This window comes from Sceloporus occidentalis, unplaced genomic scaffold (assembly GCF_023333645.1).
Source record: "Sceloporus occidentalis isolate IW3139 unplaced genomic scaffold, rSceOcc1.0.p SCAF_1, whole genome shotgun sequence".
Classification (NCBI taxonomy): domain Eukaryota; kingdom Metazoa; phylum Chordata; class Lepidosauria; order Squamata; family Phrynosomatidae; genus Sceloporus; species Sceloporus occidentalis.
In genome coordinates this window covers 139,779,316-139,805,674 of record NW_028316981.1, presented here as the reverse complement: position 1 = coordinate 139,805,674, position 26,359 = coordinate 139,779,316, and the positions used below count along the sequence as shown (strand labels likewise).

The window sequence follows — 26,359 nt, the reverse complement described above, 5'->3', positions numbered from 1 at the left end:
GCTATGGTGGTAAAGGAAAGGTGGACTGTGCCCTTTTGGTCATTGCCATGCCCCTCTGCAGACCCCCCTGCACCAAGTGACACCATGGGTAGGGATGTCACCACTACTAAAGATGACCCTGTTGGTGAAAAAGAACCAGGAGCAGATGTCTCTATAGCCTGAGCATATTGACTCCCCCTCTGCTCTACTATTCCATTTCCACTAATTTCAGCTGGATTTGTGGCTTCTTCAGAAATTAAGATGGTGTCACTGACTGTTTGGCACATACATGTAGACATTCATGCCAAACACAATAGGCATACTCTCCATGGAGATGGGATTGCAGACCAAACAAGACATGACATTTATTGGGCAAACAGCAGCTATAATAGAAAGGTCAACAGCCTTGGAATGGGGGTTGGGAAGGGCAATTTAACAGACTATCTGATGTGAGGGACTGGCAATTTATACACACCTGCATGTGCAAGAGACCAGCACCATACTTGTGTCCACTGGCTACAACTACTTTCTTTCCTAGATACTCTCCAGGGGCCAGCAGCAGATAGTCTGACACCACTTTGACTAGCACAGATTAAACACACAGGCTGTCTTCTTCTTATGAAGTCCCAAGAAAATTACTTCTCCAGTGTTGCTGCTGTCTGCATTTCAACTAAACCTAAATAAACTTCCTCTGTTTGTGTGTGTTGCTTTTAAAGCAAAAAGAAGTGTCAGAGAGGGGATGGAAATATGATAGGGCAAGAAAGAGTTATGCTCACCTTTCTCAACTATCATAGCAGCCTTCCAACAAACCAGAGCATCCAGATGTTTTGGACTACAATCCCCATGATCCCCAGAAAGGCTACCGATTAGCCATGCTTCTGGGTGTATAAGAGATGGAGCCCTTCTCATTTGGAAGGAACTGGGTGGGGGAAAAGCCACCCCACAGGCCTCTGAGGGCTCCCCACTGCTATTTATTTTGCAACTGAAGTGCACATGTTGTTGTTGTCCTATAATTAACATCTCATCCTGTTGGATCATTAGTCCACATGCAGAGGTAAGAATCCAACTTCCTGCCACAAAATGGGAAGAAGTGCCTTTGGAAGTTGGTTGGGGACGGTTGATAAAGCCTCCTCATGCCCCCTGGCTGCAATCCTGTTGCACCAGGAAGTCAGTAGTGGTTGGAAGCTCTCCACCTAGAAGGCTGAGTGGTACCTTGTCTGGATTATGACATCTTGAAAACATCTTTGATGCCTCATCACTATTCAGAGTCTGTGCCTTCACTCATCCTGTAGAGGAGGAGGGGGAAAAAAGAGCAAGAAAACTTCTAGAGCTGCCAATAAACCAAGAGGATTAAAAAAAACTTGCAACAACAGCTTTGCTGTTATCCAATTAATTAGCTTATACGAGTAACATTTTCAGTGTCTCAACAAATGCATTATCTGGAGATTATTTATTGACAATAACAGTTTCTACACTCGTAGGCGGATGGTGCAATGCCTAAGGGGACAAGAAGCTCCAATCCTCAGCGCAGTCCTGGCTGTCTAGTTAAGTGCCACTGAACTCAGGAGGAGAACTGGCTTCTCAGCAGACAAGCACAGGCTTCAAATCAAAGTGCCGCCATCAGCCCCAACCCTCTGGGGAGGAAGAAAGCAGGAGAACCAGCCCTGCAGACGACGGTGCAGCTTATGCCACTCCAGGCACATTCCTCCTCCTTAGGGGGATGTGCTAGTCGCAGAACAGATGCCCTGAAGTAGCACCCCAAATTACAGAACCACCAGAGGTGGAGGAAGGAGAAGAGGAAAAAGAGTTGATCTGGGAGGACCCCAACTCTCACACATCCCATACCAGTTGGGGATTCTGGGAGTTGTAGTTCAGAATAAAGTGTGTCCCCCATCCCCAGCACACAAGCTACGAGAACACCCTGGAAGGTAACTCTGACTGTAATCGAGAGTGATGCGTAACCCAGTGGCTATTTCTAGTCTGGGGGACGGTTTCACAGAAATAATGTCACAGCTGTCTTGACTCCTAGGGAGAACACAAGGTGGGTGGTGTGTGTTGGGGATCTGAGGGGCTGGCAACAACTGAGCTCCACCAATTTCACAGGGGTGTTGTTGGAAATGTTGTGATCAGGACAGGGAGATGCCATGCAGCCAGGCAGCAGCGTGCAGTTCTGGGGACAGAAAGCAAATGGTCACATTAGGGCCAGAGCTACATGAAAGACTCAGAGAGCAGCATTTAGGGATCCATTCTTTTGAGAGGTGGTGGGAAACACACCACAATGTGTCCTTCTTGAATCAGTAATAATTATAAAGTTTTTCAGGGTGGGAAATCTGGAAAAAATCCAATTGTTGTGCAAAAGCCACTCACAGTACAGCCTCCAGTCTCTACTAAATATGCCTATGGCTTCTATGTCCCTTTCTTTCCCTCTTCTTTGCTATCTGTATCCACTTGTGTGTGTATGCAGGCATGCATCACCTGAAATATTTCAAATAACTGGTTGAATGACCAGGGCAAATGTTAAAAGTCTCTCTTCAGGAAGCAGTTTAATTGTAAGGAAGTGGAGTGTTGGAACCTCAGATATAAAAGTAAGTATTTGTCCATCATCAAGATGATCTGTAAAAGGGCCAGAGTGGGGCAGGGGGCTTAAAGACAAATTCAGAACCAGTAGGAGGAGCACTGGGAGGCTTGCTTAGGACAGCCAGCAGTGAGCCAAATGGGGCACGTGTTGTCTATGAAATCCAAATCTCCTGGTTAAGACAAGAGCCTCCACACACTGGCCCCCCAAGCTGTAAGAGGGCAATTTGTCATATGTGTCATTCCTGTCGCCATCATCCCTTCTCTCATTATCCCACCTTTAGGTCAGTGTTAAGGACTTTTTTGCGTTCACTTAAATGCCAGTTCCTCTGAGCCAGTATGATAGCCCCTGCTCCAAGGATTCAGCAACTGAAGGCCACTGATAAACTGGTGAATGTATCTCCAAAACAGCTGTCTTTATTCTCCAGGCAGGCCTTATGTAAGGTGGATCGAACATAACACAACAATACTTTTCCAACAGTTGAACATGTTATCATTAGATTTTAATAGGGGCAGGACAGGGAACAAAAAAGGAAGCAGAAATAAATTGGAAAGAGATGAGGGTTTGGACTCTGGGGGCCAGCCCAGGACACTGCCAAATGGTGCTCCCTCCCATTCAGAAATCGGTTCCCACTCTCATTTATCCCTCTAAATTCTACCTCCTGAATCCAGGGATGCTGCTGTCATTATGCAGAACAAAGCAACTGCCTTAGGGGCAGATACTGGGAAGCAGCAGTGAAAGCACTCCTTCGCAACAGTTTCCCTTGCATTACCTGGTCTTTCTCCCCTCCAAGACACCCCATATTGTCCTCAGGGGTGGTAGAAGACGTCCTATTGCCAAGGCAATATGAGCTATTCTAGCCAGTTTCTGCACACAGACTGGGAAAGGGGCACCATTTCATTCTTCACTTCAAGCAGCAAAATATCATGGGGCAACATTGCTTTTGTCCTGACTGTAAGTCAGAGCAGGGAGGTTGGTTTGTAGAATTAAAGCACTATGGATCTTGTTGGGGTGACTGTGGATTTACCTGATAGCATTGATGACACAGTAGAACCAATACTGGAATGGCCAGATCCTTCTGCAACCATGAAACACACTTCTCAGCACCAACTTTTCTGTATTGCCAAAATAGTCACTGGCATGTTCACTTGAAGCTTAATCCTCCATAACCTTCCCAAGGTTCTTGCCACGTCCAAGGAAACAACATGGTTCTCAAGAAGCATGTGGCGCAACACGGCACTGTACTAGAAATAGCCGTTCCCGGGGGGCTGTGCGGGCCCTGTTGTTGCTTTATCTTGCCTTATTACCCCAACTGTCCCTTTAATGCCATTAAAGAAGAGCATTAAAAAGCAGATTGCCTGAAGGGGACGCACGGACATCCAGATGCCACACCCACACACTTACCTCTCGGGCTGAGGTAACACAGCAGAGGCGGCCTCCAAGTGTTTCCGGATGTATTCTCTGGATCTTATATCTGCCTGGAACCAGGAAAGAGAAGAGCATCAGGTGGGCAGTCCTCCTGAGGGTGGCTGGTGCCGCAAGGTGGCCGGTTTCTGGGGGCATTGGCATGTAGCTGGTTTTTGGGAAGATAGCAAGTGGAATAGGGGATGGGAAAGGTGTGTGGTTTTCCAGGTATTGTTTAATTGCTACTCCCAAAGGCCAAAGGTGAGGGTTGATTGCAATTCAGGCCAACAATGCCTGGAGGGCCAAATTTTTCTCACACCTTGACCTAAATCAGAATGAAGAACTGCAGCCCAAATACCATCCACACACACATTTAGGTCAGATGCAAAATAATTATCAGCTCAGCTCAGCAGGACTAGGAACCCTTTTCCCTATTGCTGAAGAAATTGGTATATTTCATTCACTTGCTCCTACCAGTTTTCTGCTAAGTCAGCAGAAGTGTCTTCCTCAATCAGACCCAAGATCTATGTAGTGTTGTGTTACCACAGTGATCAACCAGTGCCTCTGGGAAGTCTACAAGTAGGACGTAATTGCCATAGCTGCAACCTCTCAAACCTACTTGCAAGGTTGCAGCTATGGTAATCATGTCCTACTGCATTTTGAAGGCTGAAGCAAGACAACCAAGTTGGAGAAGGCACACAGGAAGCTACCTTATACCAGATCAGTCTGTTAAACTACACCTTGCTAGCTACTATGTATTATTTCTTTTTCACTCAAAAGTAAGCAAAGGAAATCCAATCCAGATTGAGACAGGGATGGTGTGGAGGTATAGGTTTCAAGACAAGTCAGCTATGTTGGAAAAAAGAACCTTTTGAAGACGTAAATATAATCAGGTTTTCTGGGCCATACATTTTTGTGGACCCCAGCCTCTTTTCTCGGATGCAAAACAACTTGGAGTCCACAGAAGATTGTACCCAGTGAGGTGGCACAAGATTCTTCATTGTTTGGGGCAGCAACTATAGAGGAGCTTCAGTTCTTTACCCCCTGTTATGGTCCTAGCCTTGTTTGTGGTCCTGCACCTGCAATTTATTTTACCAGAAAAATGATCTAATCATCAAGATTGCTTTCTGACAATCTAGACAACAAGTGTGATGGCCCATAAACCATGTTAGGACAACAGCAGGAGACAATGGGATAAATACTCAATTTCTCACCCCACCCTGTACTGAGTACCCTGTGGTTATATTTTAGTCAAACAGAAAGAGACCTAGCTGCTAGTTGTTGTTGTGTGCCTTTCAAGTTGTTTCTGACTTATGGCAACCCTAAGGCGTTTTCTTGGCAAGATTTGTTCAGATGTTTGCTATTGCCTTCCTCAGAGGCTGAGAGAGTGTGACTTGCCTAAGGTCATCCAGTGGGTTTCCATGACACAGTAGGGATTCAAATACTGGTCTCCAGAGTCATAGTTCAATACTCAAACGACTATAACACACTGGCTGCTAGTAACACTTTAAAATCACAAGTCATTTGACCCTGTGTGCCCATGTAGCTCAGGACTGTCTGGTTTAACCTGCAGCAGTTCCCAGTGGAGGTCTGTTCCATTGTTCCCGATACCCTAATCTCTTTCTCACTGAAAATGGTAAGGATTAAAACTGAAACTTTCAGGAAAATGTTGCTTGTTTTAAATTGTACAACTTCTATAGCCACGTGGGCAATGTGATTCTAGAAGCTGCAGTCCAAAAACTGGCACCTTTTCCAAGTTCTGCTACTGTATGCAAAGTATGTACTCTGCCGTTGATTTGTTTCTTGATTCAAGAAGATGTACATTATGAATAACTTTGAAAAACTCTCTTCTGTGTTGCTTCTTTAAGTGTGAGAGAGACTTCCTTAAGGAAATGCAAACAGCTGCTAGAAGAAGAATGGGATTTTCTCTGCCTCTCCCAGCTCAATGTGAATGTCCCTGGGCACATAGGCCACATTACTAGCTCAAGAAAGCAAGAGTATCAGTTCAAAGGAAATTTAAAGAAATTTCATGTTTAGCTGACTGACATAACTGATAACCAATTAGATGACAAGTATTTATTTCAGCATGTCTTAATTCAGTGACACCTTCATAGAGTTGTTGTTGTTGCTGTTGTTATATACTTTTAAGTCATTTCAAACTTATGGAGATCCTAAGGTGAATCTATCATGAGGTTTTATTGGCAAGATTTGTTCAGGGGACTTTGCCATTGTCTTCTCCTGAGGCTGAGAGGGTGTGATTTGCCCAAGGTCACACAGTGGGTTTCATGCCTGAGCAGGGAATTGAACCCTGGTCTCCAAAGTCGTAGTCATACTGGCTCTAGCTCCATACAGTTGAGGAGCTGATAATCTGAGAGCTTGCCCTGAAGACACTGGGTGGCTAGTTATCTATTATACTATTGCACAGGAGGGGCGCCAAAAGTTCTCTTTAAAAAGATGTGGTATTTTGGCCTAGTCTTCATTACCTGTAGCCTGTTGGAGGACTTTAGAACAATACAATACCCAGTAGAATCACTGCCAAATTAAGAAATGATTCCCAATTTAGCTGCCTTGGTCAAACCTTCTGTGGAATGTTAAATGTGTTTTGGAAATGTTCATGAAATTCTGTGGCGCATTTACAGGGATTTAAAACAGCCTAGGCCTAGGGAATGGGTGGCCCTTCAGGAGTTCTTAGACTGCCTTAACCAGTGCAGGTATACCCCCGTTAACCATGTAGTAGTGTTTTCCTGGATGTGACTTTTTTAACACAAAATTTGGTTCTAGAGTCAAAGACAGCATGGAAAAAAAAAGCTGGGATAGCTTCCTTCATCACTAAAAAAATAGCAATTCAATGTGTTGCAATCAACTTCTTACTTAAAACTACCAATAAATACATGTGAAATGAAATATATGCATTAGGTAAGTATTGCTTAACATTTTGAAGCTTTTGGATCTACTTAAAAACTTCTTTCCAAGTGGTGCTTTTTTCTTTTAGCAGCCTCTGGTTTTCTGATGACTTCCAGATTGGTGACCAAATTTATAGATCTATAGGTTTTTTTAACATGGGAAGTGGTGGTGTCTGGTGAGGCAAGGTTATCTGCTTTCCATTTTCCTCTCTGTTTTTCTGTTCAAGCATGCTCAGTATTGGATTCTGGAGAGAGCTGCTGTTTACCCGCCTGTTATAGGCAGGCACACATAGTAATAGTTGGGGTGGAATCAACTAGAGTAGAATCCCATTCTTCCCAAGCTAAGACTTTGGCATTCAGTTTATCATAAGCACACTGCTGCAACCTGACACCAAAAGTCTGCATTTCTCCAACCCTGCTTCATCATCTTCCCAATGCTGATGCTTTTTAAAGACCTCCGGGTAGGGAGAGGACAAGGAGGAAAAGGGAGCTGGATGAGCATAAAAGTGGCTTTTTTGTCAGAGGGATTGTTAATTGAGGTATTCCTGTATAATGAGGCCTGGGGCGGGGGCATGTAGTCCAATAACTTCTGGAAGAGCACATGCTGTGCATCCCTGTTCTGGACTCCGAGATGTGATGATGGCACATTCCAGGGTGTGAGGATGCCTACTGCCTGGGGTGCATCTAAGTGCTCAGTCTTATCCCCACACAGTTACTTGGGGAGGGTCTCACTCCATGCCATGAAGCTAAGCAGAAGCACTGTAGGGCACACAGATCCTCTCACCTTAAACTTTCATGGAATAAACCAGGCCCAATCTGGATGAGGGGGCTACTTCACTGAAGGAATTTCTCTCACCTTTAAACTACCTATTTCTTAAACTCAGCTGACAAGTAACTCTGCTGGTTTGGAGTGGGGGCGGAGCAGGCCGTTTCTGTGACAAGCTTCACTGGCTAGAGGATTTCAATCCACGATGGCTCAATTGGCTCCAGGATCAGAGAATTTCAATACAACCCACATTAGTAACACCTGGGAGGTTATCTATCCCTCCCCAGTTTAGCAAAGATTAGAGCAGTCTCAGCGACATTCATCTCACTGTCATGGGGAGAGGAGAGAGGAGGGAGGGGAGGGTGGAGTGGTGGAAAGAGCCCCCAAACAACTTGAGCTGATGCATCATTAGATAGCAAAAATGCCTGCCAGTCCTCACTCCTAACACTGTGTTAAGAGACAGCTTAACCCAGCTTATTAAACCAAGAGGCTAATCAATAAGATGGATCATGTTGCTTTAATAATCTCCCCAGATCGCATCTATTTTTGGAGTCGACTAGCAATGGCATTAGGAGCTGGAGGTTATGCCAGGAGTATTTTGGGAAAAGATTTGGACACATTGGGGTAGATATAGTGGGGATGGACATGAAAAGGTTTGAGGGCTTGAAAGTTCCTTTGCCACAGCACAAAGAAAAGACCAGCAACTGGTATTGTGGTTTTTTTTAAAAAATCCAAGCATTCCATGCCCCTATTTTCTTTTTGGAACAGGAAAGCTCACCCAGGTAGCTGGAAGCAGCCTGCCAAAGTTAAAGCACCATGAAAAGCTATGGTACATACTGCAGCGAAGGAGGAGATATAGGCAGAACAGAGAGATTCTGAGTTTGGGTTCGAATGAGCTTCACCAAGAGTTGGTTCATACATGCATGGACACCACTGGATTACTGAATCTCTGATGACTCACAGCTGGAAGCACAAAGCATTTCCACAGAAAAATGTTGTCCTTTGTGATATGAGGCAATTGGAACACTCCCTCTCACAAATGCTTGATCTGTTACAGTTCCTTTGCAGGTGCTGCAGCTGTGAAGTGCTGCTGGTAAGGGATGCATTGGTGAACCACATCTTCTCCCTCCACTCATTCTCTCTCTCACACACACACATGGGAACCATAATTTCAGTGCTGAGTTATTTACTCCAGTAATTCTCATGGGCATGTGTGGGTAGAAGTGCAAACAGTTGAGAATATCTAGAGCTTGAAAAAAGTTAATTTTATGGACTAAGAATTCCTTGGACAGCACAGCCATATTGGCTGGGGTATTCTGGGAGTAATAGTTAAAAAAATAGACTTTCCTAATTTCTGAGAATCTCTTACTGCTAATTTGTTGTGGTTCTTATGTGCCTTTAAGGAAAGCCTGACTTATATCAAGCCTATCCCTAGGGTTTTCCCAGCAAGATTTATTCAGAGGATGTTTGCTATGGCATCCTCTAAGGCTGAGGAAGTGTGACTTGCCCAAGGTCATCCAGTGGGTTTCCATGGCTAACTGGAGAGTCAAACCCTGGTTTCCCAGTCCTATTCCAACACTGAAGCCATGATACCTTACTAGCCTTCAAGCCTATCAAAGCTCACAGTGTTCCAAAGTATGGGTTGCATTCCCATTGGCTGGGACAATGCTATCTCTTGTCACTTCTGGGCTATTTTTAGCACATTTTTGCCTTCTGTCTTCACGTGGACAGCTGACGAGTTTGACATTTAAGGCAGTGGTGAGAATCGTACAGCCCTCCAGTAGTTGTTGGACTGTCCCAGCAGTCAATGGCAAGGAAAGCTTGGAATTGCAATCCAACAACACCTGGAGGGCCACATGACACCCACACCTGGTTTCAGATATTCTCTGCCCCAAAGGAAACTTCCTTATCTAAGGGAAGATCTGATGCCCCAAAGATGGGGAAGAAAACAAGATGAGAGTACTGAAATGCTACATTTTGCTCCCTAAACTATTTGGAGATATAACCATAGAGGAGTACCTAAATTCATAATTACTCTCAATATGAGAATTGTTTCAGCATTCAGGGTGATGCTAGCAGGCATCACAGCACTGAGTCCACAATGGACTCGAAATGGTTTTCTGCAGCTTTGGTAGTTGGGCATTAAATGCTGCAAGGAGAGAAGCTGCTGTGCATAAACTTCCGCCTGCCATGCACTCGTTAATGGTAAATCTGCATACTGCAAGGCTGACTACTGGCAAGTCAGACGCCAGTATACACCTTCAACTATAATCTCCCTATTCAGTGCCCAAACCTAACTGTGCCTGAAGGCAAAAGAAAATGGGTTGGTGCTGCCATCTAATGGCTCTTTTCCAGCCTGGCAGCCTCTGCAGCCTTTTGCAGAGTCTTGAGAGGAGTTAGATCAGCACTGCAGTAGGTACAGGAACAACCTGCACTGCGAGTGGTGCCAGTAAAGTGCCAGCAATGAGTTTCCCACTGGAGCTGCTGCAGGCAGAAAATTTTGGTTCACTGAAAATTGGAACAAATCACAGAAAAAGGAGGCTTAATCTGGCAGAAGAAAGAATGAAATCTATACACCACAGACAGGAAACATGTAGCCCTCCAGGTACTGGTGGATGAGGAATTAGAGTGACCAGCCAAAAGTGAGGGACTATGGGAGGAACAGTCCAAAAACAGCTGGAAGACTTTATATTCTCTATCTCTGTTTGTATGCAAACATGTGCTTTTTCATAAGTAAATCTGCAAGTGTTCTGGAAGTGTGTCTGTTCAAAAGTAAGGCTTGTTGAGTTCAATAAGCCTTACTGCCAGGGTGCATAGGTATAGCGTTGAATCTTTCAATGTCCATCACTTGGAATCTAATGCTACACATGCTACCTTGGCAGGTTCTGCCTGTATTATGTGCAGTGGGCTCACAAAGGGACATCCACATGGACCCATGGAATACGGAGCTGAGCAGCCTGGAAATGCTGTTTGAGTGGATGAATTTCTTACACTGATAAAGGGAGGAGGAATGAATATTTTTAATGAGAATTATTGCTTTCATTAATGCAGAAGAGAGAAAGATGGGTAAATAATAGAAGGAAAAAGTCACTGGTGGGTGTATCTGCAGCTATTGTAAAATTTTTAATTATCCAACATTCTCCTCAAAGAGGACATCCCTTGGGAAATGACCTTCATGTTTTCTAAACCAGAGCACTATGTATAAGAAATCTCCTAATAAAATTTGGATGGAAACACTCCAAAAGCAGTTGCTAGCAAACAGAATTCCAGTAATCATAATAATCATCTACTTGGATAGCATGAGGGAGAGACAGTGTTGTGCAATGGCTAGAATATTAGTCATTATACATTGTGATGCAATGGCTAGAATTTCCTGGAGCAGGAAAGCCTTGGTTGGAATCATTCAACCTATGAGACTGGAGACAGCTCATTACAACTCTCTGCCTATTCCTGTCTCACGGAGTTGTTAGAATAAAATGAGAACTCCAAGAGCACCACCCTAAACCCCCTGGAGGAAGAATAGGATGCCAATGTGATCAATCATGTTTCTCCAGCCAGGTACCTTCTAGATGTATTGGAATGCAATCCCCATCACACCAGCCAACATGTTCATGTTGTACAGCCCAACACATCTAAAAGGTAGTTGGTTGGGGGAGGGTGTGACAGACAGAGAAACAACTAGGCAGTGCTTATATGTCATCATCCAGCCTGGAGGGAGTGAGGGGGTGGGTTGGGGCTAATTTTGTATTGCAATTTTTACTGTACACTGCTATGATCATTGCGGAATAGCGGTCTATAAATAAAACTTATTATTATTATTATAAAGCAAACTGAACAAGATGAAAAAGGGAGATAATGTTGCTTCCATTTCCCTTGCCAAATGATCTCCCTGGTTCAACTCTGCTTCCATGGCAGAGACTACTCTAACCTCCCAAAAGGGGCTTAACAGTAGACAGTGTAATTGTATCTAGTCTATTCATGAACTCCTGGAGCTATGTTGCCTCTTATTTATATTCTGCCCTTCTCATCAGTGAGATCACCCAATGCGATCAGGGTTTTTGAGCAATCTTCCTCTCCATAATCTTGTGAAGCAGAACACATTGAGAGCTAATGACTGACCACAGGTCACCCCATGAATTTCATGTCTCAATGGAGACTTGAACTTGAAACTCCAAAGTTCTGGTCTAACACTCTAACTATACTATATTGTCTTTCACGCTTCCCAACCAAGAAGGTACCCTCATTTGATTACTGGGAATTACTTCACTGACTGTGTCTTGCCCAGGACAGGCAAAACAAACATCTTTACTCTCATTTGTGAAATTCACTACTGCTACATATGATGAATGATAAGGGATGTTTCTTTTTAATGGAAGGATTAAACATAGTCAAAGATATCTCAGTGGCTATCAGAAAAGATATCTGTCTGAAAATCTCCACTTATTAGAGTCAATGTAACTAGACTAGATACTGGGATAAGGGGACGACTACATATACTACAGAGGATAGCTACCATTTTCACACTATACTTGTAACCTCCCAGAGGCATCTGGGCTGACCACTACTGGAAACAGTAAGCTTTCATGTCCTGTCAGGTCGCTTTATGTTCCTTAACTAGAGGCTGCCAGAATCACCATTCCCTTTTGACTGGAAGAGGAGGATAGCTGTTTGTACCTGACGGATGGGCTCAGGAATCCGATACCTGCAACAGGAATGGACTAAGCGCACTGCTGATGGAAGACTCATCTTGTGTCCCACAGAGATGTACACAGGCTTGGTGCTTTTGGAACAGCTGCGCAAGGCCTGGATAGTCAGAAAATGGAGACAGTGAAAGTTATATGAATAATGTACAAGCTACAAAGAGCTTGAGTGACAGGAGAACAAGAGAGGTGGGGTGGGGGAGACAAACAGAGGTGTAGAGGAGCTAAGGTTTACAGCAATTGTTGGGGATTAACAGGTTGCACAGGCCTCTCAGGACACTGCAGAGCTTCACCCTCTCTGCAAAAAAAAAAAAAAAAAGAAAGAAAGAAAGAAAGAAAGAAAAAAGGCAAAAACATTTTTCCTACTTAACACCTTTAGGAGGAATGGGGACAATTTCACCTGGGCTTGTGTTTTTTCCCTTGGTTCCCTGGGCCATTTAAAGAAGCCATTATAACAACAAAAAGTGGCCTGGGAGTCAGTCTAGGTCACTTCCTGTTAGAAAATAAAAGGGTCCAAAACATGGCAAAAGGGGTTCTCTCCATATGTTCTAGAGAGTTTTGGGGGGCATTTAAAAAAAACAACTCCCAATTGATTTGGATGGGGGGGGGGGCTGCACTTTCCCCATTCCTATTTTGCAGGATTAAAGTTCAATAAATAATAATAATAAAAAAAACAAGCAGGGGTGGTGATGTCACCTGTCACTCTCTTTAGATTTTCCTAATTCATTCAGATTAGCTGCAATCCTTACAGTACCTGCGTGTGGGTTTTGTAGATGGGGCGGGGGGGGGGGGGGAAGGGTTGTTCAATCTTCCCAACAATTATTTTTTAATATATTTTGCCTGATCAAGAAGCCAGTGGACCGAAAGCTTGCATTATGTATTTTTTGCATTTTGGCTGGTCCATAAAGGTATTGTAATACTCTTATGTGGATTTTGATTTCTTCCCAACAGCACTACTGTTGTGAGCTTTCCCTGGTGTAATGCAAAGTATTTGGGGATGGCTTCATCTTGAAAGGGGAATTAAAATCTATCAGCAGAAAAAAAAAAAAGGCCTACTCCTGGTAGAGATGGAAACAAAGCGCAAGCTGTTGAGCTTGAAATAAAGTGTTGTGGCCTCAGGAAGGAGAAGCAACTCTGTTTCTGAACCCTCCTTGGGCATATGGCTGATGGGGATTGTCAGGATGACACTTCCACCTCAAAACTTATTAGTAGATATATGCAGCAGGAGAATGGGTTTCCTTGCACCTATACGGAGGATAGCATTTCAAATGTGTGTGTGTGTGTGAGAGAGAGACTCATTTAAGCAGTAAGAAGATTTCTCTGGTTTGTATCTCTCAGAAATACCTCTTCCATATTTTAAAATAATGGTCCGAAGAGAAGGAAGAAATGTTAGTGGATGCAGTGGAAATAGAGGCCTAGCTGAATGTCACACTACACTGTTATAGCACTATTATTCCACTTTAACTTCTATGGCTGCCTCCTGTGAAATGCTAGGATTTGCAGTCCAGGGAAGGGCATCTGAAATTCTCAGCCAGAGAACTCTTACGCCTCACTAAACTACAAACCTCAGAATGCCACAGGAGGCAGACATTGAGGTTAAAGTGGAATACCAGCACTATAACAGTAGGGTATTGAGTAGCAAAACAGATGAAAAAGAAGTAGAGATGTGGAAAGAAGGTGGGCCAGGGCAGCTATTCATTCACATTTACAATAACATTCAAACAACAGACAAGTCAAAATGCAAGGAGCTGAATTTGGGGAACAGCCTGTCTGAAAGCTGTAGGAAAAGTGGTGACACCAGAGGTCATGGGACAGTAGAGGCAGCTGAGCCTGAGGGCAGGGAACCGTCTAATTAAAAATAATAATTGTAAGCTGCCCTGATAGCCTTTAGGGCTGAAGGGCGGGGTATAGATACCATACACACATACATACATACAAACATACTACAGATTGGTAGGAATGACTGGATATGGAGGGCAGCTGCTGCCAAAGTGCAGTGATGGCAGTGTTGCTGGGGGCAAAAGGATGCCTGGTGGATATTTCTAGAAGGACATCTTCAGACAGTGTGAGCTCAGCATTTGCTGTCACCACTGTGCACACTTTGTGTGCATTTGCCCATGTAGACATGTGTGTTTCCATACAACTAGCAATGCCAATAACTTGTGCTAAATTTACATTTGCTACACATTGATAGCTATGCTCTTTTTAAAAATTCCCCTGCCACTAGATTCACTCTCTCCTATGAGCAGAGCCTTCTGAGAACCTTGGACACTCCATTCACATCCAACTGGGTACTCCCCTGGGTGCAAGAAGATGGGGAGGCTTCTCCAGTGATATGCTGAGGCACAAACTATCATTACTTATGGAAGAAATGCACTGGAAACAAGAGTCCAGCTCAGGAGCTAACTGATGCCAAAACTGAGGATTGCATATAGACCCAAGTTGGGGAATCATTGGCCCTCCAGATGGTTTAGACTTCAGCTCTTGGAAGTCCCAGAATCAATTTAGCTAATAGCAAGAGTAGTATCTGTGGTCTTGAACATCTGGGGGCTAGACTCTGGAAGCAAACTAGTCAGGATCACCTTTTTATCAGTGTGGCAACTTTGACAATGCTCACTGCTTTCTATTTTTCCCATTGGCTCTCCACTCCCTCACCCCATAACTAGGTACTCACCATACCCAAGATTCTCCCTGAAGTGCTTAACAGAGGAAAGGTATCTCCTCCTGCCTGTAGTTCTCGAATCTGGATTTGAAAGAGATTTGTTACAGTCAAGATTAACCCAAATCAGCAAAGATGCCTGGATGATTTCTCAGAGCTTCCTTCACTGGCTGCTGATAGACTTTTGCCATTGTCACTTCAGTCCTACTGCTCTGATATAGCTGATTGTTGAATAAGGATCCTGGAATGGGATTGGACTGGTCTGGATGAGATCTCTCTCACAAGTATTTCTCCATGTAGAAAAGTATGCCATTCTATTCTGGGCCACTTCACACTGTATCTTTTTTTTTTAAAAAAAATATATACATGCAACAAAGGTATACATGCAACAAATTCATGTGTGCATACATGCCAGGAAGCCAAGATTGGCTGTAATTCTCTGATATTCTCTGATACTTTGTTTGTTTGTTTGTTTATTGACTCTCAACTTGACAGACCTCTAAGACAAAGTAGAACGGATAAACTTTATCTGAAGTTCACTTTTGTGGGCAATGTCTATTAGCCACTAAATCACATGTAAATCAACTTGAAATCATTCTGTACAATGCTCCACCACTGCTCCCTTTTCATCCCTGTTGTTGTTGTCGTTAGCTGCCTTCAAGTCAACTTCAACTCATGGCAACTCCATGAACGAGACACCTCTCAGCCTCTCTGTCCTCTGTCCTGCAGGTTCAGGGCCATGAGCTCCTTGACTGAGTCTATCCAACTAGTATGCAGTCTTTGTATACTAATAGGGGAAAAATGCTGCAGCTGCAATTGTAATGCAAGTAAACCAGCAATTTCTCTATAGGATTTCTTGCTGAAAGTGACATAGGCAAAAGCTTCAATGCTGCAGGATTTGGATTATGTAAAATCAGGATTTCTCTCCTGGGCTTACTTGTTCCTTATGTAAATCATTGTTGGACAGACCATCCACTTGTAGGAGATTTTTCGCTACTCCAATACAGGGAAAACCTGTCAGCAGACCGAGATGGCAGGCAATGCCAAACCCTGGCAAAGGAAAAGCAGAAAGAGAATGCATGAAAGAAAAGAACAAAGCAAGATATGCTCCTCATTTATGCTGGAGGGACAATCTGAGGCCTGTTTATGAGAATGAAATACAAGCTGCCAAGGAAGAGGCAAGAAAGATGATCTTAACTTCCCAGATTTACACAAGATATAGCGCTGGTGTCAAGAATCAGCATAATAGGGCACCAGTTAAGATCCACACCTCTACCAGAGGCCTAGTGCTGGGCCTGCTGCCATTGCTACTGATACTCCTTTCTTCTTCTTCTTCTTCTTCTTCTTCTTCTTCTTCTTCTTCTTCTTCTTCTTCTTGTTCACCTGCCTTCTGCAAGCAGTGATAAGAGAAGAGGTAGCAATTTCTACCATGCATTGTGTTCTCCCTCTCTGAATGTGTGTCCAGACTGGGACCAGAATGAGAGGGCAAATGACTGGACTGTGATTACTAAGTGGGCATCTTCTCACTCGCTGGTATTCCAAACAATGGAGGCAACATCAATGAGACGAGAGAAGATGGTGACTCCCTGGTGTGGCATCTCCAAAGCTCCAGGCATGATTATCAACCAATTAGAGATAGAGAGGAAAAGCGGGTTCTGACTAGATAATAATGATTGTCAAGAATCTTACCTCTGTGGTGGAGTATGCCATTTCCATCTACAAGAAGGACCTAGGAAAGTGACAGAGGGGCAGGTAAGTCATAGGATATATACGGTGGGGAGATTTTGAAGTAATGGAATATTTGTGCATTAATACACACTTGTATATACACAAACATGAAAAGTTATTCCCTTGTATGCTCCCTTCCCCACTTTGGAAAAAGAGGTGAAAGACTTAACCATTATAGGACATCGCTGAGCCCTACAAACAGGAAATGTATAGTGTGCACTCCCTTTGACACCAGATCTATGGAAAGGGGAAATATGCCATATTTCTTGTTCATCAGATCGAGCCATTTCTTCAGTCCTAATAATCCTTTCTCTTTTATGAGGGAATTACCACTGGTCAATTCTAGGTACATGCTCTTGGAGAGCATCTGAAAACCTTCTGGTGGTTCTGATATGAGGCAGTTCTTTGTCTTTCTGCACAGATTTTAGTTCTGTGGAAAATACACCTTTTGTTTAAACAGGTTTATTTTAGAATTGTTTAAATTTAAGATAGTTTTATCATTTTCTTATTGAATTTTACTACTGTATATTGCTAAATTGTCTTGGGAAGGCCTCAGTCTTGAAAGGCAACAAGGAAGTATATGAAATAAGTATTTAAAATAAATACACAAAAAAGAACCTGATGTTGATGACAGAAGCACTCAGGGGCCATTCAGACTACCTTTTACCTCGGTTTCCAACCCGGTTTAAAAGTTGGAATTTCTCACTCGTGCCGAATTTTACACTACTCGATCAAGGGCTTGCACAAGAGATCCAAGGCAAATTTCCCTTAGCACGGTTTTTCTGAAAGCGGACTATTTACTCTTTCTTTTTGAAAAAAACAGCTCTTCCCTGCTGCCGGCAAATGAGAACTCAGCCCCAGTCATGATCGGGTCAAGTTCAGGGAGGGATTTAGGTCAGAGGGTGGGCAGTGGGAGGATCATGCCTCCCCTCTTGCTGGTCACTTTGCAAGCAGCTTTTCTCCTTTTTTTTGTTATTTTATTTTTGACAGATTATGCGAATGATGGATACATATGGATAGAATGTGTGTGCTTGTGCTACATCTTGCTTGCTGCTGGCTTGTGTGTGTGTGTGTGTGTCTGTCTGTCTGAGGCGGCCAAAGAGGAGGGCCCTCTCATGGACCTACAACTCCTGTCTCTACCTCTCTTTGTGTGTGGGGTGTCTTCCACACACACAACACACACACTTATATATAATGTGTATATCTCCCTGAGGAGCGTGCCAAGGCGGCCTGTCGTGCGGCTCCTTCTGACCAGGCCTGGCCCGGCCGATGCCTCCTGTATGCTGCTTTCTACCTTGAAGGACGTCCCGGGGGCTGGATGCAGGTGAGGCCGGGGATTGGAGGCCTGTCTCTCTCTCTCTCTCTCTGTGTGTCTCTGAAGACACCCGGGCTCCGAGGTTGAGCTCAATGGGATTCAACAGGGCTTTGGGTCCTTCTGGGTAAGGCATTGAGAGGATTTTTAGGGGTTGTGTGGGAGTGTGTGTGTGTGTAGGATTGTGAGGTTTTGTTGTGTGGGGATGTGCGTACAGAAGAGAGAATGGTGGGGGGATTAAGGGGTGTAGGGTTGTTGTGTGTCCAGGAGAGTGTTGGGTGGTGGTTGTTGTTGTGTGGGGATGTGGCCTGTGTGTGTGGGTGCCTAAAAGAAACAACTGGGTTGTGGGTGATCAGGGATGTGGGGATGTGGCATTTGTGTGTTACCAGGAGAGGCAACTGTTGGATTGTTGTTCTGGGGGGAGGTGTGTGTGTGTGTGTGTGTGTGTGTGTGTGTGTGTGTGTCCAAAAGAGACAACTGGACTGTGGGTGATCAGGATGCGAATGGGAGAGAAGGAGGGATTGCATTCTAGGAAACGGAGGGAAAGCAGAGGATGCAAAGGGGAGGGAATCTGAACAATCTGAAGGAACATAACACATGCGCAAACACACACAAGTTGACAGAATATGCGCACTGTGCCACCAGTTTTTTTAAAAGGGGGGGGGGGGAAGCACTCTTCCACTTGGCCAATGGCTGTAGGAAACGTCACCTTTGACGAAAGCAGAAGAGAATTTGATTGACAGCAAAGGAGCCTTCTTTTAAACCGGTACTGCAAATGTGAATTCTCTGCAAAGTGCTGCAAGGGCATTCAGGGGTAAATAACCCCGAATAAGATAAACGATAGTGGGTACTTGCTTCTGGAGAGATTCAGGAAGGGGGGACCCGATTCTGCCCAGTTCCATCCAGCGCAAATAGGTGAATGTGAATGGGGCCTCAGTTGGTTTTTGTTGGATCTCTCAAATCTAGCAAAGCTATTATTGTTGTTGTTACAGTAGCAACATTTTTAGAAGATAATATCACAATAACAGTTTAGTAGTATGAAAGAAACTTCAACCAAATATTAAAACAGGCACTAAGATCAAAACTAAAAGCAACAGACTAAAAAAGAGCAAAAGTGAATTATCCTGATTTAATGATATTTATTTATGCATGCTCTCTTGCTGTCCTCATGTGTGCTATTGCTTCTATATTGTGTAGATGTTGTGTTGGGCTAGTAACTTGCCAAACACGTCTGCAAAGTGTAGGTTGGTGATGGACACAGAATATTTAGAACAGGCAGCTCTGCCCTCCCGATTAAAGAAAAGAAAGAGTTGAGCTTGGGAGGACAGATGTTACTTCTGAGATATCACAACTCCCAGAATCCCCCAGCCAGCAAGGCCAGTGACCAATAGCCCTGTTGGCTGAGGGATTCTGGGAGCAATGGAAAGGACAGCCATTGAGTATATAAAACTTCCACTTTCAGTGACAGTGATCATGAATATCAGCTGCTATAAAGAAGGAGCAGGAGACAGCTACTGATCTCATGTCATTTGTGGGTTTTCCATATCCATGAGGCTGACCATTGTGGGATATGACAAGTCCTATATTGTTAGACTGAAACTCCCATCAACCACAGATAGCACAGTGCCCAATTAGGAGGGATAATGGGAAATGCAGTCCAACAGCTTTAAGGCCAAAGTATACAGATGGGGGGAGCCAGTAGGGCTCCTGCTATATAAAGGGAAAACATCTCACCTGAGGCCTAAGGATAGGTGCTCGCTCCTCTAACCGCTGCACTGCTTCCACCAGGAAAGGAGCTTCTCTGAAGGCTAGGAAACCAGCCACGTAAGGGGCACTCACATCCACCATATGACAGTCTTCATACAGTACCTGAGATGGAAGAAGAATGTACAGAGGACAATTTACAGACAGAATCATAACTTCCCCATGAGGAAAGATCAACATTTGCAAGCCCACCCAGGCGATGCCTGAGGAAATGTCATACTTTTCTCATTTATCTGACAAGAATCCCTTTGAGATCTTCCTCACCCAGTAAGTTGCAAAGCAGAAAGACAACTCTAATGTCTGCCAGCTCAGTTTGTCCATCAGCCCCGAGTATCCATAAACAGTTTTTGGCAGCAAATAACCAAGGTTAGGCACATTTTTGATTGCTCAAGTGTAGCAACACACTGGGACACATTTTTTCCCCTAGAAACTAAAGTAGTTTTAAAAACTGTACATTTTCCAGCTTTTTAGCTGGTTCTGCTTTAACTGCTGAAAACGATGAATTCCAAAGAAAAAGTGCATTCATCTGCAGAATGTTAAATAAAAAGAAAGGCTTGCAAGAGATAAAAATGATATATTTTTAAACGAAGCAGAGTTTGTCAATTCATTCAGCTTGGAAACAATCAAATGTATCCAGGAAAATCTATCCATGGGTGCTATATGTTTAGCTTTAGGAAAATGGAAAATATCACCACCACTCCTACCACCATTTTAGTACTTGTAATATATTTGAAATTATTGCTACTGGTAATCAAAAAATATTTATTTAAAACACACATATAAAATGGTGTGGATTTTTGTTGTATTTAAAATGTTAGACAAATGAAACTCAAAACATTTGGAAATGTTGCAAAAATCTTTGACCTGGAGAATGTTGCCTTTATGTTGGGCAATCCCAAAGGTCAGAAAAGTACAGTTTCTTAAAAGATAAGCAGAAATGACAACAGCCATGGAATACAATGATGCTGAACATTGGACAAGAATTGTAAAGTCCACCTTCATCTGACGTATTCTTAAAATGTTGCACAAACCTAATCCTCAGCTTTTCTATGAAGCAATACATCTGCATACCACCAAGTTTAATTTTTTTGTAGGGACTTTTTTTTTTCAAGGAAAGCTAACGCCAGCATAGTAAATGGTTCTAATGTTGGACTAGGATTTTGGAAGGGTTCACATCCCTCCTAAGCCATAGCCTGAGTGACCTTGGGCAAATCACACTTTCTCAGTCTAAGCAAGAGGCAATGTCAAACCTTCTCTTAATAAATACTGCCAAGTAAACCCTAGGATAGGGCCTATGTACCTTAAAGGCACTAGATCGTGTATGATCGTGGAGGTTAAGCAGGGTCAGCCCTGATTAGTTCAAGTGAAGATGTTGCAACTATTTGGATGTTATTGTCCTTCCTCTACTAGCTGAAAAGTTCTTAAAGATTCCTTGTTTCGCCCTCAAGAATTTCCTGGAGAAATGTCCCAGTTCTAAGGCTGTTACCTCAAGGTCTGGGTAGCTGAGCACCACTAAAGAAGCACAAGCACTTCTGTCATCTCCCTTGACGTAAGACAGGTCTACTCCTCCAATTCTTTCCAGTCCAGTAAAGGAAGGGCTGTTCTGCCAGTCCTGTGTATCTTCTTCAATTACATCTGCCTTCAGCCGGGATTGACCACTGTATGGAATGCAACAGAACTAGGTAAAATCTATTCATTACTAGGATTACAAGATCATAGGACACTCTTCCCCCCCCCCCCCAAAGTGTTGGGCAATAGGAGGGATAGAAACATCATTTGCCCACGGGGTAAGTATATGTATTCCATTATTGCCTGTAGCAAACAGGTATCTTAAATGTTTCAAAAGCATGAAAAATTTGTTCAAGCAGAGATTATCACTGACAGAAAGTGACCTGTAAAACTGTACAGTGGGCCCTTGATGGGGTTTGGTTCAAGGGCCCCACCAAAGATACCAAAACCCGTGGATGTACAAGTACCATTAAATATAATGTCGTGGTAAAATGGTGTCTTTTATATAAAATGGTATAATCAAGGTTTGGTTATTGGGATTTTTAAAAATTATATATTTTCAAGTTGTTGATGGTTGAATCCGTGGGTGGGCCCAAAAGTTTGGCCATAAATGGATATATGGGGGGAAATATTTACTTTTTTATCCCTTCCCCCCTCTTTTTCTTCTTCTTCATCCTGTTTCTTTGTTTTTCACTGATGGTTCATGTTAAAAATTAATTGAAAAAAAAAAGAAGCAGAGATGATAGTGGAACAAAATATGTGTGTGTCAACCAATGGCAGCACTAGTTCTATCACACAATGTTTAATTTAACAACTACTTTTAAAAAATGGGGGGGGGGGGGTCTTAACATCTGTCATCAGACTAATATCTACCAGAGCTTCCTTGGCTCAGGCTGCAGCCACACTGGAGGAATAACCTGGTTTGGCACCACTTTAACTCTTTTCTGGCTGAAGGCTATGGAATTCTGGGAGTTGGAGTTTGTTGTGGGCCCAGAGCGGATCAGAGCTCCGCTCTGGGCCCCACAACAAACTCCAACTCCCAGAATTCCATAGCAAAGAGCCAGACAAAGAGTTAAAGCAGTGCCAAACCAGGTTATTCCTCCAGTGTGGATGCAGCCTCAGAAAGCTGATGAAACCAATTCATTTTGTTCCTATTCACAGCTGTCCTTGTCCATGAATACTGTACAAGGACACTTCCTCCCAAATATAAATACATACACAAAAGCACTGGAAATATTGGAAGGACGTAACACAAAGAAGTATATTGAAAGGAGGATGGAACACAATCAAATAGGAAATATAAATACTGTGGGACAGATATATATACATCTGATAGATGGTCCAGGAATATCAGTCTTGGAAAGAAAACTGAACTATGACGATATTGTGATACTTGGTACTGAAGAATCGAGGATATGAAGACAAATTGTATAGTGTTTTGTTGATATTGTGATGCATTGATATTATATCATACTGATATTATTGAATTAATAATAATGTCAGTGTTTTATTGATTGTATTTTATATCTGTACTGTGTTAATTTGTCGATGTAAGGGCGGGAAAATACAAATAAAAATTATTATTATTAAAATTATTATTATGAGAAGATGAAAATGAATAAAAAATTGTTAATTAAAAAAAGAAGGTCATGTTTGTCGGTTGGAAGTCTAGAACTGTGGGAGAATGATAAAAAAATCATTCTGGATGAAGTTGGTGTTGTTTTATTTCGGTTATTGTATAAATTGGTGAACTTTTATTAAGAGCTAAACACCTAGAGATCTATAAATGGTGAAAAATAGAAAAGTTGATATTTATAAGGCTATAAAACATACATACATATATACTGATGTGAGGAAAAACGAAAGGAAAGGAATTAGACTACACATTAGGATATGATGTAATTTTAGACATCTAAATAATAACGACAGTGTATTGCCTTGTTGTTTTTATTACAATATGTGATGTACTATTTTATTGTTTTCTTAAAATTAATTTAAAATATGGCGAAAGAGAGAGAGAAGAGCATGGAAAAGGAGGGCCTGTCTGTAGCCTCCTCCTCTCTCCAAGGGATGGAGTAGTAACTAGTAACCCATTGAGCTAGAACTACAAAGGCCAGAATGCCCCGCGGCAGGAGGAGCCCACAGCCAGCGCGGCCTAGCAGATCACCACAGTGCACTCTTACAGCGCTGCTTTGATTGCCCTGCCTGCCTCCAGTTGGATTGTGGGGCTTGTAGTCCAGCGAGGCCTACGAGCTCTCAACTGAGGATTCTAACCGCCTCTCCTTAAACTCCAAATCCCAGAATGCAACAGGAGGAGGAGGAGGAGGAAGGGCCAGTTAGAGCCGTTAAAGAAAGTGGAATTATAGCGGACAGAAATGTCACTTGGAGAAGGGAGGCACGCGTCACCACAAGTCAAATAATATGCAATATGGATCCCGACTGCTCGGTCATGTAACCCACTGAGTGCCTGGTCCAAGTCACACTCCCCCAGCCTCTTCGGGGGAAGGCCCTGGCAAGCCTCCTCTGGAGAAAACTTGACGAGGCTCGCCTCAGGGCCGCCATTATTATTATTATTATTATTATTATTATTCGGAGAGGACGATAGCAGCAGCCCATGTGTCCCTCCCCCGCCAGCGTTTTCGCGGGAAGCTTAGGCCTTTACCGCTCCCATTCCCGCCTCGTTTCTTCCTCCACCAGAGGCGCCCTGGCTCCTCCTCCGTCCGCCATGGCGCCCCGGGTTTCCTCCTCCTCTTTCTAATCTCCTCCTCCCTTCGGTGCTGCTCCAATGTCTAACGTACCTAACCTGCTCCACGCCTCGGGCGAGGAGGAGAAGCCATCGCTTGCTGCTGTTGTTGTGCTTGTTGTGGGCCTCCTTCAAGCCCTTTCCTACTTATGGCGACCCTGAGGCGAGCCTACCTGGGTTTCCCTTGGCAAGGTTTCCTCAGATGAGGTTTGCCATGGCCTCCTTACCCTGAGGAGGCTGAGACGCTGGGGTTTCCGTGGCAAGGTTTCTTCAGAGGAAGTGTGCCTTCTTCCCCTGAGGAGGCTGAGAGAGAGTGACTTATTGCCCAAGGCCACCCAGTGGGTTTCTATGGCTGAGAAGACCCTGGTCTCCAGAGTCATAGTCCCAACGCTCCAACCACTAGGCCACACTGGCCCTCCCTAAGTTTCCTTGGCAAGGTTTCTTCAGAGGAGGTGTGCCTTCTTCCCCTGAGGAGGCTGAGAGAGAGTGACTTATTGCCCAGGGCTACCCAGTGGGTTTCTATGGCTGAGAAGACCTTGGTCTCCAGAGTCCTTTAGTCCAACGCTCCAACCACTAGGCCACACTGCCTCTCCCTAAGTTTCCTTGGCAAGGTTTCTTCAGAGGAAGTGTGCCTTCTTCCCCTGAGGAGGCTGAGAGAGAGTGACTTATTGCCCAAGGCCACCCAGTGGGTTTCTATGGCTGAGAAGACCTTGGTCTCCAGAGTCCTTTAGTCCAACGCTCCAACCACTAGGCCACACTGCCTCTCCCTAAGTTTCCTTGGCAAGGTTTCTTCAGAGGAAGTGTGCCTTCTTCCCCTGAGGAGGCTGAGAGAGAGTGACTTATTGCCCAAGGCCACCCAGTGGGTTTCTATGGCTGAGAAGACCCTGGTCTCCAGAGTCATAGTCCCAACGCTCCAACCACTAGGCCACACTGGCTCTCCCTAAGTTTCCTTGGCAAGGTTTCTTCAGAGGAGGTGTGCCTTCTTCCCCTGAGGAGGCTGAGAGAGAGTGACTTATTGCCCAGGGCTACCCAGTGGGTTTCTATGGCTGAGAAGACCTTGGTCTCCAGAGTCCTTTAGTCCAACGCTCCAACCACTAGGCCACACTGCCTCTCCCTAAGTTTCCTTGGCAAGGTTTCTTCAGAGGAAGTGTGCCTTCTTCCCCTGAGGAGGCTGAGAGAGAGTGACTTATTGCCCAAGGCCACCCAGTGGGTTTCTATGGCTGAGAAGACCTTGGTCTCCAGAGTCCTTTAGTCCAACGCTCCAACCACTAGGCCACACTGCCTCTCCCTAAGTTTCCTTGGCAAGGTTTCTTCAGAGGAAGTGTGCCTTCTTCCCCTGAGGAGGCTGAGAGAGAGTGACTTATTGCCCAAGGCCACCCAGTGGGTTTCTATGGCTGAGAAGACCCTGGTCGCCAGAGTCATAGTCCAACGCTCCAACCACTAGGCCACACTGGCTCTCCCTAAGTTTCCTTGGCAAGGTTTCTTCAGAGGAGGTGTGCCTTCTTCCCCTGAGGAGGCTGAGAGAGAGTGACTTATTGCCCAAGGCCACCCAGTGGGTTTCTATGGCTGAGAAGACCTTGGTCTCCAGAGTCCTTTAGTCCAACGCTCCAACCACTAGGCCACACTGCCTCTCCCTAAGTTTCCTTGGCAAGGTTTCTTCAGAGGAAGTGTGCCTTCTTCCCCTGAGGAGGCTGAGAGAGAGTGACTTATTGCCCAGGGCTACCCAGTGGGTTTCTATGGCTGAGAAGACCTTGGTCTCCAGAGTCCTTTAGTCCAACGCTCCAACCACTAGGCCACACTGGCCCTCCCTAAGTTTCCTTGGCAAGGTTTCTTCAGAGGAGGTGTGCCATTCATTCCATTCTATTTGCATTGGAAATGAATGGAGGAGTAGATGCCAGACAGTCAAGTGTAATGGATAAAGAAATATGAAACTGGAAAATAAAGCAATAAGAAGAGTACGGTTGATACAATGCAAGAACTAAAAGTCAGGAAACAGACATAAAAGATGCTGCCGAAATCACTTGGAAGCAGTGTTGCCAGTTTCTTGGGAATTCCCTGGAATCCGGGAATTTAATTAATTTCTTTCTGGGGATTTGACTGAATAATGATAAACGTTGGGGAATTCCGGGGATTGGGGATTTTTGGTAAAACATTCCAGGGAATATCTTCGAGGCTTGTTGGCAATACTGCTTGGAAGTCTATTTTAGGGCTAGGTTGTTTGTTATGTAAGTGACGTATGTTATGTAGGTGATGTTTGCTATGTATGTCATGTTTGTTTTTACTTGTTCTTATTTGTAATGCTTGTGATATATGTTAA

At 44.0% G+C, this 26,359-nt stretch overlaps 1 protein-coding gene across 2 annotated transcripts; it reads right to left on the bottom strand.

Annotated features, from left to right (window-relative positions):
* Positions 1-511: 511 nt before the first annotated feature.
* ENDOV (endonuclease V) lies at positions 512-24,037 on the bottom strand. Of its 2 annotated transcripts, none has more exons than XM_089539292.1 (9): positions 23,962-24,037; positions 21,277-21,448; positions 19,761-19,895; positions 16,676-16,715; positions 15,924-16,036; positions 15,002-15,070; positions 12,302-12,430; positions 3,959-4,032; positions 512-1,265 (listed from the first exon to the last, which is right to left on the bottom strand). In XM_089539292.1, the coding sequence occupies exons 1-9, from the start codon at positions 24,024-24,026 to the stop codon at positions 1,238-1,240; spliced, it is 825 nt and encodes a 274-aa protein (XP_089395418.1). In that variant the 5' UTR covers positions 24,027-24,037; the 3' UTR covers positions 512-1,237. The 2 variants fall into 2 exon arrangements, with proteins under 2 accessions (XP_089395418.1, XP_089395427.1); XM_089539301.1 differs by lacking the exon at positions 23,962-24,037 and adding an exon at positions 23,137-23,195.
* Positions 24,038-26,359: the final 2,322 nt, after the last annotated feature.

What these genes read in the sequence shown, in the direction of transcription:
- ENDOV (XM_089539292.1), bottom strand. Translation starts at nt 24,026, where the DNA reads ATGGCGGACGGAGGAGGAGCCAGGGCGCCTCTGGTGGAGGAAGAAACG. An exon ending in CAGGGAGAATCTTGGGTATG is followed by an intron (nt 12,431 to 15,001) that starts GTGAGTACCTAG and finishes CTGACTATCCAG; the next exon opens with GCCTTGCGCAGCTGTTCCAA. An exon ending in GTGTTACCTCAGCCCGAGAG is followed by an intron (nt 1,266 to 3,958) that starts GTAAGTGTGTGG and finishes CCTCCTCTACAG; the next exon opens with GATGAGTGAAGGCACAGACT.